This window comes from Trachypithecus francoisi, unplaced genomic scaffold (genome assembly GCF_009764315.1).
Source record: "Trachypithecus francoisi isolate TF-2019V2 unplaced genomic scaffold, Tfra_2.0 Lachesis_group0, whole genome shotgun sequence".
NCBI lineage: Eukaryota > Metazoa > Chordata > Mammalia > Primates > Cercopithecidae > Trachypithecus > Trachypithecus francoisi.
In genome coordinates this window covers 162,883,613-162,898,343 of record NW_022681453.1, presented here as the reverse complement: position 1 = coordinate 162,898,343, position 14,731 = coordinate 162,883,613, and the positions used below count along the sequence as shown (strand labels likewise).

The window sequence follows — 14,731 nt, the reverse complement described above, 5'->3', positions numbered from 1 at the left end:
ATGCAATCTATTGATGTCATCATATTTGGCTTGGAATACATAAGAATGTAGTGACTGAAATGTCTGTTCTAAAAACATAAACTTTTTTTTTTATATCAGTACCAACCCTCTTTAATTTAATAAATGTTTCCTGAATGAAATACAACTGGATAATGAAGTGACACAGTTTTTTTCTTGTGAATGGTATCTTTCATTATGACTAGTTCTAAGGTGAGGAGGTAATCTGGATTATTTTGTCAAACAACTGCCTGATAACTAAATGAAGATCTACGTGGTGTGATTTGTACAATCCTGTGAAGACCCCATCCGACTTCCTCCTTTGAGATTGCCTACTTGCTGCTGCCTAAACTTTTGCTGTTAGAAATTAACTCCTGATATGAGGTTATATGCCTTATGAAACACAAATATCCTGAGAGAGATAACACATGAACTTTATCAAGCATTTTGACTTTAATGGATCTGTCATATCTATTCTTGACAGAGAACATATTTTAATAGATAGGAGGATGAAAATAAATATGAAGGCATATATTAGCTCCTTGTGGAGAAAATGTACTTGTTGGGATGTGTAGGAGTGCAGAGAAAAGAATAAGAACAGAGAAAGAGGAAGGTTTCTAAATTGTCATATTCCTTGACCCAATAATTCTATTTCTGATTGGCCAACCTAAAGAAATAACAATAAACATGAAACAAAGATGTATGTGTAATGATCATCATTGCAGTATTATTTACAACAAAATAAAATGAAAGCAGTCTAGATGTCCAATGATAAGGCTATGGATAAATACATATGATATGCCTTTAGGGCGTAGTGGTCCAGCCATTAAAATTATGCTTCTGAAGAATTTTTAAGAGCATCGGATAAAAGTTCAAACAATATTGTACATTTTCTGTTTGGAAACAGGAAAACCAAACAATGTTTTTAAAATGCAATCTTTTGATGTCATCATATTTGGCTTGGAATACCTGAGAATGCAGCGACTGAAATGTCTGTTCTAAAAACATGAACTTTTTTTTATATCAGTACTAACCCCCTTTAATTTAATAAACTTAATATTCCAAACAATATTGTACAATAGTACATTGTACTGTTTTATGTGTATCTTATGTATAGACACATATACCATATATATGTAGTATAACCTCAAATCTCTAAAAGATAGGCATGCATATAGCATACATATATAGTATGATCTGAAATATCTAAGAGATAGATGTATATAGAAAAGACCGACTATATATGTTTATGTGTGTGTGTTCGTATTAATAGCAGTGGGATTTAGGGTATTTATTGTCTTTGATAATTTTCTATATTTTCCAGATGAAAAATAAATGGGAATTGTTAGAGAAAACATTATTTTCAATATTTATATATTGACATTGTCTTAAAAGGGAGATTCCTTCAGATATGATAGTTTTTTTTCTGTGGCTGCTAGGCAGGCATTGATAGTTATCATGTACTTCACGGATCTGACTGTACCTTTTGAGAAGAGCTACCATAAAAGCAATGTCTAATCCATTAGTGAAATGACTGCATAGGTTTCTGAAAAAAAATGTGGGCATTGGACTAAATTTGAATCTGTGGGACAGTTTTTCAGAATTGAATTTTACAAAATGTTCCTCATGCCTCTAAGGCATGTTCTTATAATGGAGGAGTTTATGGCTATGGGGGAAGGACACTTAAAGAACGTTTACGTTCATCAACAAAGAAGCCGTTATTTTCACAGCATTTGAAAATCTGGCTTCCCAGCGTTTGGCTGAGATGACTGAAGGCTGGTGACACTGTGATTTGGCATCTAGCAAGATGTAGTTACTCTCTCAGGCCATTTAGCTCCAGTAAGTTTCAATTTAAATTATGAAACAGTGAAGAAATGTGAAAGTTCCAATCAGCAGCATAATTCTCAATCACACTGGCCATAATATGCTCCTGAAAGATGTTTTCTTTGACTGAATCTTTGCCATGAGCAGCTAATTTTTGTATTTTTAGTAGAGACAGGGTTTCACCATGTTGGCCAGTCTCGTCTTGAACTCCTGACCTCAGGTAATCTGCCTACCTTGGACTCCCAAAGTGCTGGGATTACAGGTGTGAGCCACCGTGCCCAGCCATAAATTCTTAATTTTCCTTAGCATAACCACAAACCTGAAAATAATTAACACTTTTCCCAGATCATTAGGATGCTGTTTTGGATTATTTCAAGCCTGCTGGGTGAAGGACAGATTTATTTTGTATTGAAGACAATATTTTTAATCAAATACAGTTCTGAGATTTCTCCAACCCTTATGGGGGATGTCTGACTCTTATTGAGGGTTAAGGTAAATGGCAAGTGATATTCTTAGATTTAGCACTCCTTGAAGACCATACATTTCCAAAGAAGAGCTAGTTGTTCTCCAAGGAAAAAATGTGTCAGATTTCTGCTGTATTGACTAAATTGTAAATGAATAAAATATTTCTTTTATTCTGATAGCATTTACTATATTTATAGAATTAATATGTATTTATTATAGATAATTTGGAAAAGACATAAGCACACAAAGGAGACAATAAAGATCAGTCGTAATTTAACCTTTTAGTCAAAACCACTGCTAACATTTTTTGTGTATGTTTTTGCCATGAGAGACAGAGCAATAAATCTAGAGATTGTTGACGAGTTAATGGGTGCAGCACACCAACATGGAACACGTATACATATGTAACAAACCTGCACATTGTGCACACATACCCTGGAACTTAAAGTATAATAAAAAATTTTTTTAATCTAGAGATTGTTATGGAGAGAGTGATGTAGATATACATAAAGATATTTTTCTTTTTAAAAATAAGATTATACTGAAATAATTTGGGAACAAGATTTTTTTTTTTTTTTTTTTTTTGCCTAAATGGAGTAAGAACATTTTTCCATGTTATTAAGTATCCTTCTACCACACAGGGAAAATAAATCTTTCTCCCTTATTTTGACAGGACAGTGATATTGAAGCGTTGGCCAGGTGTTTGGAAAATGTCCTGGGTTGCACTTCTCTAGGTGAGTAAGTTCCTTTAGACTTCAAAATACATGGGCAGCTACTGATTATCTTGAAATAACTTCGAAGAAATCTTACAAGTGTTTCAGTCTGATATCCTAGTATAACAGATGAAGAAACTGAGGCCAGTAGAAGTTGAATTTCTGACCCAAGGGCCAGGAAACTCAAAGAAAAATTGCTTATTATTATTGTAAGTAACTCTTAGTCTCCAAGGATGAAATAATTGAAATTCAGTCGTCCCTTGTGATCAAATGGCAGCCTAGCAGTGCATAATAACAAGTTTCTGCAGTTTCTGGAAAAAGGAATCTCTCTACCTAACTTGTCCTGTAGAAGCAGAGTACATTCAGTTAAGCTGGGAGGACCATCACTCCGAAGGTCAGTCAGTTATTTGAAGAGACTTGGTCTGAAAAACAAAACTAAAACTCGTTTAGCATTGTCAGTCTCAATATATAGGATTGCCTGTGCTTCATGGATAAAGCCCTATTTCTTAGTTTCTTCTATTTTTTTTTTTTTAATCTGAAAAGCCTAACTGCGATACACTCTAGCACTAGATGGTAAACTGTGACACAGAGTATTCTTACTAGATGAAAAGGGCTGAGATATTTTTTTCTTCTAAATTTGATTACAAGGTTTTATTTAAAATATTTAAACTGTAAACCAGAAGCAATCTATTCAAAGGGAATGGCAGGGTAAAAATAAACAGTTAAGTTTTCAGGTGGGCAAACATTCACTATTTTATTAGGAGCTTTATGCACAATTTATAGCCTTTTTCTGGCTTATTCCACATCTCCATATGGGAAGCCTCAGTCGTAACACAGGTCTTTGATTTTCTCACCTGACCATCACCCTGTGATCTGTTTAATTGTATATCAAATACGCTTATTTGATACATTTAACATTTAACAAATACATTTAACATTCAAGCATGACTTAAGACCAGGAAGGCTTTTTCCTCTCTGGACCTCAGATCAGATGACTAATTTTCAAGTTAGGCTCCTTGGAGACCTCCAGAATGAGGGGTTGGGGATACTAAGCAGCATGACAGAAGCTGTGTCTGTACTGCTCATCTCTGTTTTTCCAGAGTCTAACACTGTGTCTGTTGCAGAAGAGGCTCTTAAAAAATATTTTAAAATATTTAGGGTCGAAGGTGGGGGCTCACACCTGTAATCCCAACGTTTTGGGAGGCTGAGATGGGAGGATCACTTGAGGCCAGGAGTTTGAGACCAGTCTGGGCAACATAGCAAGACCCTGTCTCTAAACAAATTTTTAAAAATTCAGCCAGGCATGATAGCCTGCGCCTGGAGTCCTAACTCCGTGGGATGCTGAGACTAGGAGATTCCTTGAGCACAAGAGATTTAGGCTGCAGTGAGTTGTGATTATACCACTGTACTTCGGCCTGAATGCCAGAGTGAGACCCTATCTCAAAAATATATATTATTGTTATAATTTCTATAAAGTAAAGGGATACAGTGCAGTTTTCTTACATGGATATATTGCACAGTGGTAAAGTCTGGGCTTTTGGTGTAATCATTACCTGAATATGGTACATTATACCCATTAAGTAATTTTTTATCCCTCACCTCTCTCCCAACTTCCCAGTCTTCTGAGTCTCCAACGTCCATTATTCCACACTCTATATCCATATGTGCACATTATTTAGCTCCTACTTATAAGGGAGAACATTGGTATCTGACTTTCTGTTTCTGAGTTGTTTCACTTAAGATAATGGCCTCCCGTTCTTTCTATGTTGCTGCAAAATTCAAGATTTTATTCTTTTTTTGTGGTTGAATAGTATTCCATTGTGTGTGTGTGTCTGTGTGTGTCTGTGTGTGTGTGTGTGTGTGTGTGTGTACTGTTGTTATCCAATCATCCTTTAATGGACACTTAGGTTGGTTCCATATCTTTGCTGTTGTGAATAGTGCTGCAATAAACATAAAAGTGCAGGTATCTTTTTGATATAATTATCTTTTCCTTTGGTTATATACCCAGTAGTGGGATTGCTAGATTGAATGATAGTTCTTCGAGAAATCTCCATACTGTTTTTCATACAGGTTGTACACATTTATATTCCTACAAAAATACTGTATAAACTTTCCTTTTTCTCTGTATCCTCATCAACATCTGTTATTTTTTGTCTTTTTAGTAGTAGCCATTCTGACTGGTGTAAGATGCTATCTTCTTGTGGTTTTAATTTGCATTTATCTGATGATTAGTGATGTTGAACATGTTTTCATGGTTTTTGGCCATTTGTGTCTTCTTTTGTCTTCTTTTGAAAAATGTCTGTTCATGCATATCCTTTGCCCTCTTTTTATTCAAGTTAGTTGCTTTTTTTGTGTGTGTGTGATGGTTGCTCGAGTTCCTCATAAATTCTGGATATTAGTCCCTGCCAGATTCATAGTTTGCAAATATTTTCTCCTATTCTGCAAATTGCCTGTTTATGCTGTTCATTTGTTTCTTTTGCTATGCAGAAACATTTTAGTTTAACTAAGTCCCATTTGTCTATTTTTGGTTTTGTTTCTTGTGCTCTTGTAGTCTTAGTCATGAATTCTTTGCATAGACTAATGTCCAGAAGAGTTTTCTCTAGGTTTTCTTAAAAAAAAAAATTTTTTTTTTATTCCAATAGGTTTTTGGGGAACAGTTGGTGTTTGGCCACATGAGTAAGTTCTTTAATGGCAGTTTATGAGATTTTGGTGCACCCATCACCCAACCAGTGAACACTGTACCCAACGTGTAGTCTTTTATCCCTCACCACTCTCACCCTTTCCCCCAAGTCCCTAAAGTCCAAATGTATCAATCTTATGCCTTTGTGTCCTCATAGCTTAGCTCCCACATGAGTGAGAACATAGGATATTTGGTTTTCCATTCCTGAACTACTTCACTTAACAATAATAGTCTCCAATTCCATCCAGGTTGCTGCAAATGCCATTATTTCATTCCTTTTTATGGCTAAATAGTACTCCATGGTATGTGTACCACATGTGTATGTGTATCACATTTTCTTTATCCACTCATTGATTGATGGACATTTGGGCTGGTTCCATATTTTCGCAATTGCAAATTGTGCTGTTATAAACAGCGTGTGCAAGTATCTTTTTCATATAATTACTTCCTTTCTTCTAGGTAGATAACCTAGTAGTGGGATTGCTGGATCAAATGGAAGATCTACTTTTAGTCCTTTAAGGAATCTTCATACTACTTTCTGTAGTGGTTGTACTAGTTTACATTCCCATCAACAGAGTAGAAGTGTTCCCTTTTCACTGCATCCATGCCAACATTTATTATTTTCTGATTTTTAAAATTATGGCCATTTTTTGCAGAAGTAAGGTGGTATCACATTATGGTTTTTATTTGCATTTACCTGATACTTAGTGATGTTGAGCATTTTTTCATATGCTTGTTGGCCATTTGTATATCTTCTTTTGTGAACTGCCTACTTATGTCCTTAGCCCACTTTTTTATGGGGTTTGTTTTTGTTTTGTTTTTTTTTTTCTTGCTGATTTGTTTGAGTTCTTTGTAGATTCTGAATATTAGGGCTTTGTTGAATGTATAGATTATGAAGGTTTTCTTCCACTCTGTGGGTTGTCTGTAAACTCTGCTGATTATTTCTTTTGCTGTGCAGAAGCTTTTTAGCTTAATTAAGTACCATCTATTTATCTTTGTTTTTGATGCATTTGCTTTAGGGTTCTTGGTAACGAAGTCTTTGGCTAAACCAGTGTCTTACAAGAGTTTTTTTCCGATGTTATCTTCCAGAGTCTTTATGGTTTCAGGTCTTAGATTTAAGTCTTTGATCCATCTTGAGTTGATTTTTGTATAAGGTGAGAGATGAGGATCCAGTTTCATTCTTCTACATGTGACTTGCCAATTATCCCAGCACCATTTGTTGAATAGGATGTCCTTTTCCTACTTTATGTTTTTGTTTGCTTTATTGAGTATCAGTTAGCTATAAGTATTTGGCTTTATTTCTGGGTTCTCTATTCTGATCCATTGGTCTTTGTGTCTGTTTTTATATCAGTACCATGCTGTTTTGATGACTATGGCCTTATAGTATAGTTTGAAGTGAGTTAATGTGATACCTCCAGATTTATTATTTTGGCTTAATCTTGCTTTGGCTATGCAGGCTCTTTTTTCATTTAATATGAATTTTAGGATTTCTTTTTCTAGTTCTGTGAAGAATGATGGTGGTATTTGATGGAATTGCATTGAATTTGTAGACTGCTTTTTGGCAGTATGGTCATTTTCATAATATTGATTCTACCCATCTATGAGCATGGGATGTGTCTCCGTTTGTTTGTGTCATCTATGATTTCTTTCATTAGTGTTTTGTAGTTTTCCTTGTAGAAATTTTTCACTTATTTGATTAAATGTATTCCTAGGTTTTTTTTTTTTTTGTAGCTATTGTAAATGGAATTGCCTTCTTGACTTGGTTTTTAGTGTGATTGTTATTGGTGTACAGAAATGTGACAGATTTTGGTATGTTGATTTTGCATCCTGAAATTTTACTTAATTTGTTCATCTAATCTACCAGTTTTTGGAGAAGTCTAGCATTTTCTAGGTATAAGATCATATGATCAGCAAACTGAAATAATTTGACTTTCTTTTTTCCAATTTGGGTGCTATTTATTTATTTTTCTCTTGCCTGGTTGCTCTAGGTAGGACTTCTAGTATCGTGTTGAATAGGAGTAATGAAAGTGGGCATTCTTAACTTGTACCAGGTTTAGGGGAATTACTTTCAACTTTTCCCCATTCAGTATGATGTTGGCTGTAGATGTGTCATATATGGCCTTTATTATTTTGAGGTAGGGTTCTTTTATGCCTCATTTGTAGGTTTTATCATGATAGAATGCTGACTTTTTTCAAATGCTTTTTCTGCATCTATATAGATGATCATATGGTTCTTAAACATTTTATGTGGGTACATAGTAGGTGTTTGTATTTATGGAGTATATGAGATATTTTAAAATAGGCATACAATACGTAGTAATCATATCATGGAAGCTGAGGTTTGGGTCTGGAAAAATGCTTAGGGTACTTCCTGGAGCCTTTCTTTCTTACCAGCCTGCCAGCATTTTTCCAAGTTAGCACCAGGGCTGGGGAGGGACAAGGTGCTCCTCCATGGCCTGGATTGCATGGTCCCCCAGTGGAAAGCTGGATCATAGAGGAACACTCTCTCTCTGCCTCCCATATTAGGGCTTTACTCACAGTTCTCAGTCAGTTGTTGGCATGAAGGCTGTCTATCCATCCTCTCTTCACTGAGATCTTTCCTTTTCCAGTGAATTCCTCTGTTCTTTCTTGAGTAAAAGATTATAGTGTGGATCTCTGTGCACTATTTTGCTTTTTCCATGTGAAATGTTTAAAAATACTTTTAGGAGAAATTAGATGTAGACCCTGTTCTTTTCCCAGTTTCAACCAAAATTATCTTCACTCTTATCTATTTTATAAATTGAATTTCTATAAAAGATTGTGTCTTGAAAAAGATAGATTCCACTGCTAAAAATTGAAATAACACTGATTGAATAGTTAATATCCAAATTCCCTTCTAAACTGGGTGGTTTTTTTTCCTTAAAGAAATGAGCATTAGAATCATGGAGTAAAAATACACATTTATCTCTGCTTGAAGCCCCACTAATGTGACAAAAAAGGAATAAAGCTGATATAAACCTACAGAAAAAAAGAGAATATAAGAGGAGATGGAAGCAGATGAGAGCTTTAGTGAACTTGAGAAAGATATAAAGCAGATGGATGAGTGATAACTGATTTAGAAAACGGAGAAAGCTGGCCAGGCGTGGTGGCTCACACCTGTAATCCCAGCACTTTGGGAGGCCGAGGTGGGTGGATCACGAGGTCAGGAGATCGAGACCATCCTGGCTAACACGGTGAAACCCCATCTCTACTAAAAATACAAAAAATTAGCTGGGCGTGGTGGTGGGCACCTGTAGTCCCAGCTACTCGGGAGGCTGAGGCAGGAGACTGGAGTGAACCCAGGAGGCGGAGCTTACAGTGAGCTGAGATCACACCACTGCACTCCAGCCTGGGTGATAGAGCAAGACTTCATCTCAAAAAAAAAAAAAAAAAAGAATAGGGAAAGCTGAAAGCTAAGTGCCTGAGATGTATATAGGAAAGAAGGGAGGGTAAGGTGTAGGCTAGGAGAAGCAAAGCAACTGAACCTACAGAATCTCATAAATGCTCGAGATTTGGAGGCCTCAACTACGGCATGGTATAGGTGAAAATTAAAATGGGAAGGTTGGTTGACAGTGTGCATAAGGAGAAATAGATCCCAGGTGCCTTTCTCTCCACTGGCAAAGCCACAATATTCCTCTCCACAGTCAAGACAGAAGAAAATAGACTAGATTTGGTGGAACATTGAATCAGGAAGGTTCTGGATTTAGGGACACCAAAGGAAAGGATGATGTGATGTGATGAAAACAAAGAGATGAATTGAAAGTCTTCATATTAAGTTATGAAATCCCCAGATACCCTTCCTACTTGGCTTCTGAAACACTGGAAGAACAGCATGGACTCCTTCAGGTTCAGAAAAACATGGACTCTTTAGAAGATATCTCTCAGAAAGCATTTACCAGCCTGAGAATCCTAAGGATGTTAACATTTCCTCAACGAAATGGTGGGAATGAGTCCTACCAGTTGACAATCCCTGAATCTACAGAAAGAGCTTAAATTGACTTTTAATGTTTCACACTTACATGTGAACATGTAACAATGCAGTAGCCAGTATCTGAGGAAATCTAACCAAAAAGAGAAATCAAGACAAAAATATACAAAGAACTCAGGAAACAGACAATATAGGCAAGAAAATAAAAAATCAAAAACTACGCATCCACAAATCTTTTTAAATAAAAAATTAAAGAAACAATATTAAAATTCTAAACGATAGCAGAGAAGATATTATCTCTGTGAAACAAATAATACAGAGAATAAGAAAGAGCTCTTAAAGTTATAATTTTAATAGCAGAAATAAATTCAGTAGAAGGTTTGGAAGATAAAAGTGAGGAAATTTACCAGAATATAATTAATAAATGATAAGAAAACAAAGTGATTCATCTAGGTGATTCAGCACCTAACAAATAGAAATTCCAGGAAAAAAGAACAGGAAATGAAAAGAATTATCAAATAAATAAGAAAAATATCTAGAGAGAATCAAACAGACCACTTATAAAGTATCAGAGAAAAGAGTGGTGTCTTATTTTTCAACAAATATCTAAAAGCTAGAAGACAATAAAGTTTGAACCTACAATTATTTATCTATCCAAACTATCAATCAAGTGTGAGAAAGGAAGAAAGACATTTGCAGGAATCCAGTATCAAAAACAAGGTCTGAAAAACATCTACCTCCCATGACTTTTCTTAGGAAGTTCCTAGAGGATATGCTTCATCAAACATAAGAGTCAGTCAAGAAAGAGGAAGGCATGAACTTCAGGTGATAGGAAATCCAATATAGGAGAGAGGTTAAGGGGATTCCCAGAATGAGAGTAAAGAAAGGTCCCTGAATGATAGCTGGGCAACAGGCCTGGAAAACAATCCATTCAGACTAGAATGAGTCTGAGAATTCCAAGGGGTGAGTAAATATCTCCTAGAGAGGAATGGAACTAATGGATAACCCATTTGGATTTTATCATAATTAGAGGAGTTTTCAGTTCCTTTGGTGAGTTTAGGGATGAATTAGAAAGAAGATTATAAAACTAAACAAAGTGAAAAATCCAGGGCAATTATGAACTCCTGGAAAAATAAAAAGTCATTTTTAAAAGAAAATATTAGTAATCTGCACACATTGAGTGCTTAGCTTTGTATAATATTTGCATAGTCATAATTTAAATATTCAATTATTTTTAAAATGTGATGTAACTATATTAGAAAGATGGAGGGAAGAAAAATATTTGGAAGCATATGTGTGTGTGTGTGTGTGTGTGTGTATGTGTATTTAACAGAGAGAGGAAAGAAAGAACAAAATTTACATTACCCATATATAGTAGGATGTCCATAGATAGTCTAAAACAGAAAAGTTTAAAAAAAGGTTGTATAAACATGTACTATAGAGAGATAAAGGTAAATACAAAAAAAAAAGTTAAAGAGTTGAATATGGTCGACTTTGGAGACTGGAACTTGAAGGTGAGGCAGGAAGCTGCCTTGTTTTTAACATTAAAAGCTTTGACTTGAGGAAGTACTAGGTACACGAATTCTTAGATTAGAAGTCAATTTTTAAAAAGAGGTAAATGTTGGAAAGCAAAGAGCCCAATTCTGCCCTCCATTACTTTAGTGTACCTGCTAGTAAGGCTGGATTAAGACTTTTGGGCACTCTGATTACTGAGAAGATTATAGTAAACTAAATTTGTAAATTAAACAGAAGCTAGATTATAAAATAAAAAATACATATACCCTGAAGTTATAATAGCTTCTTTTCAGATTGTCTGATTGCAAGGTTCTGAATACGTTCATTAAATGTATTTTTCAGTTTTGCTTGTGTCCTGGCTTGCATCCTGCTTGCGTCCTGACATCTGCTTGTGTCCTGGCATCTGCTGGGATGATCTATAGGACATTTCAGTGCTCATTCCATGTAACTGCTAAAATGCTTGCTGCCCAAAACTGTGCAACACAGGAAGCCCCTTAATCCTTCTACTGCTTCTTATGACTATGATGACCCCTTATTGTGACCTCTTATGTTACCAGAACAGTAGAATGTAATTAATGCTGCTGCTGAAATGGAAGGAGTTCTTTGATTATGGCTACAGACATTAAGGTGATGGGAGCATATGCTTTTGAAATACCTGTCTGGTGTGGAAACTCATAGTAGGACCCTCATTACACATGAGAACTTTATTGCTTTCAGGACTGCAAGAACTTCCTGTCATTATATAGAAATCATGAAGACAATCCCATCACATTGTCTTATAAGGGTCTAACACTGCCCAGGTAGCTGGTGTCTGTTTTGTTCCTATTACATTTTTGGGAGGCCCACTAACTATAATAATAGTTAACGTTTATTAATCATTGTGGTTGTTAATGTATGTCAGAATGTTAACAGGATCCAGGGCCAATTTAGGCTTAAATATGTCAGAGTATAAGCTTTGTCACTTCAGAATGAAACCTCTGTGAATTGAACTAGGCTTTACTCATGCTCAGTATCTGCCTAGGCACTATGGTAATGCCCAGGTGCCTGCAGAGCATGTCAAGATAGGCTTGTATCTTCTACAGACCTCTTCAAGAGCTTCTTCTGTCTCTTAACCAGAGAAGAAAGAAAAACAGACATATACTTGTCCTTTCCGGTAATTTCAACCAAGAAATTTTTAACTTTGAAACCCTGAAAATGCTGTGTGTAGTGGTTCGACCCTATTCATGACCCCGATTTAGTTTGAATTCTGCTTGGAACAGGGACAGTGATATTTTTCCTTCTTACATCACAGATGAGTGGACTGAATGAATGAGTTAGCATTTGTGTGGCTTCAGTAGATCCTGAAGATGATCTTTTACATTTCAAGTTCAGTGTATCGGTCTCCTTTATAGCATCAAGATTAGATTAAAGCTTTGAGATCAGTGATTTTCACCTTGAGCATGCATCCAAATTACTTAGAGGGCTTAAAATACAGGTTTGGTATGTGTCTGAGAATTTGTATTTCTGACAACTTCCTACATGATGCTGATGCTCTGGGTCCAGACTGTACTTTAAGAACTATGACTTTATAGTCCTTAAGCCCTGAAAGGATTATTGTACACACTCACTCCAATTTATAATTCAAACAGAACAATACTAAAGTGTAAAATAAAAGTTTTATTTCCAAAAATTATAGAGAACTTAAAAGCTATAAGCTAAAGTGACATGTTTTCTTCCTAGATTTTTTTTCCCTCTTTTTGTGATCCTGTCCTGTGTGATGGGCTATCTGGCACTCTGTATAAGAGTTACTGAGCTTCCTTAGAAACTCAGTGTCCACATCAGGCATTTAGAGAGGTCTGGAAGGTTAAAGGCATTGTATTAAGAGTTGGATATTGAGACTCATTTGGAATATGGTCCTTGTCATGAGGTGGGCTCCTGCACAGACCAGTGCATAGTTTTGTGAAAGTACCAGGGAATACCTACTAGGTGCTTTTTTCATACATGGAAAACAAATTGTTGTGCATGAAGGCCCCTCATTTACAAAACTCTAAATTCCCATCAAAATTTCCCGTGGGATACAAGAAGCAAGACCAGACATGGACAGGATATTAAGTGATTCTAGGCAGAATTAGGAGAAAGAAAGAGGGAAGAAATGAAAAGGAAACAGAAAAAAAGGCCAGAATGAGGGCATGGGGAATAGCCAATAATATAGCCAATAGCTATTTTACTGAGGGCAGATGCTTTGAAACATGATATTTCAATAGTTGAAATTTGTATCCTCGATTTCTTTTCCACTTCCTCCTTCCCTACAAATGTTTGTAAAGTTTGTATTATAAGCCAGATGTCACAGAGTGACGAAGAAAACCAGTCCCTGTCTTAATGATTTCCCAGTCTATTCAGGGAGACAGATAATTGCAGAACACTGTGATGAGTACACCACACACTGTGAACAAGGCAAATGTGTGTTGGGTATGTACTGGGGTACAACCCCAGTGCAATGTACAGTATCCCTGCTACAAAGTATATTAACTTCAATGAAACCATAATACATGCATATTAAATGAATTAATGATTGGTGAGTTTCTCTTTTAGCTATGTAGACTTGATTACTGGAACTTCTTTCTAGTTAGCACCAATATACATAATGTCCTTTGCTATTAGTATGCTAATAAGAGTAATTAATAGTATTGTTGTAGGGATTTATTTATATTACAAACTCTTCTCCTTGCCACCTCTCCTTGCTACACATGGATCAAATAGAGCTGTCTGACAAGGTAGCAGACACATAGCAGGTTCTCCGCAAGTTGTCACTAATCCTGAATCTGTTGCATTCTTTGGAGTTTTAAAGAAATTGTAAAAAATTAAATTTTTCACAAGATGTAAATCTCTATAAAACATAAACAGAAGGGATAATGGAAAACAGATATTGTGCATCCACATCAAAACGATCCAACTGGCTTATGATCCAAAATATCCCTTCTCTCTTCCAGTGAAAGTGGTCGCAATGTGTCAGTAACCAAAGATAAAACAGTATGTTGAAATATCTGTGAGACTAGCATGAAAAATTTTTTTCTGTCAAGGTGAAAAACACAATATTGCAAGATTAACTGACTGTAAGTCATCACCACACTTAATGACTTAAGAGTTTGAAGAGCTTAAGCAAGGGAAGTTTGTAAGGGATTCAGAAGCCCTGTTGCTTTCTCTGGTCTATATCAGTGTTACTGTTTAGCAGAGATTAAGGAATTATTACCAAAGGTCTGTGGAAGAATTGAGGGGTAACAATTTTCAAAAAGCTGAACTGATCAGACATATTAACACACTAAAGGAATCTTAATGGGAAGCGAGGTTTTGGAGCATCTGTGAAATTCTAATTACTTCTGTAACAACATCCAGTTTGGATGTACAAAGCCTTTTTATAAATATAGTTTACCAAGGACATGTATAATTCTGCTGATAACTTTTCTCAGCTAGAAGTACAGCTAATTTGGCTAGGCATGGTGGCTCACATCTGTAATCCCAGCACTTTGGGAGGCCAAGGTGGGTGGATCACATGAGGTCAGGAGTTCAAGACCAGCCTGGCCAACATGGTGAAACCCTCTGTCTACTAAAAAT

General features: G+C 35.9%; 1 protein-coding gene across 2 annotated transcripts in view; it reads left to right on the top strand.

Moving 5' to 3' along the window:
• Nucleotides 1-14,731, top strand: part of NEK11 (NIMA related kinase 11) — a 331,953-nt gene that overhangs the window by 205,024 nt on the left and 112,198 nt on the right. For both annotated transcript variants that reach the window (XM_033212686.1, XM_033212687.1), the window contains exon 15: nt 2,960-3,020. In XM_033212686.1, coding sequence (XP_033068577.1) covers nt 2,960-3,020 — 61 coding nt within the window. The remainder of the gene's footprint in view (nt 1-2,959; nt 3,021-14,731) is intronic.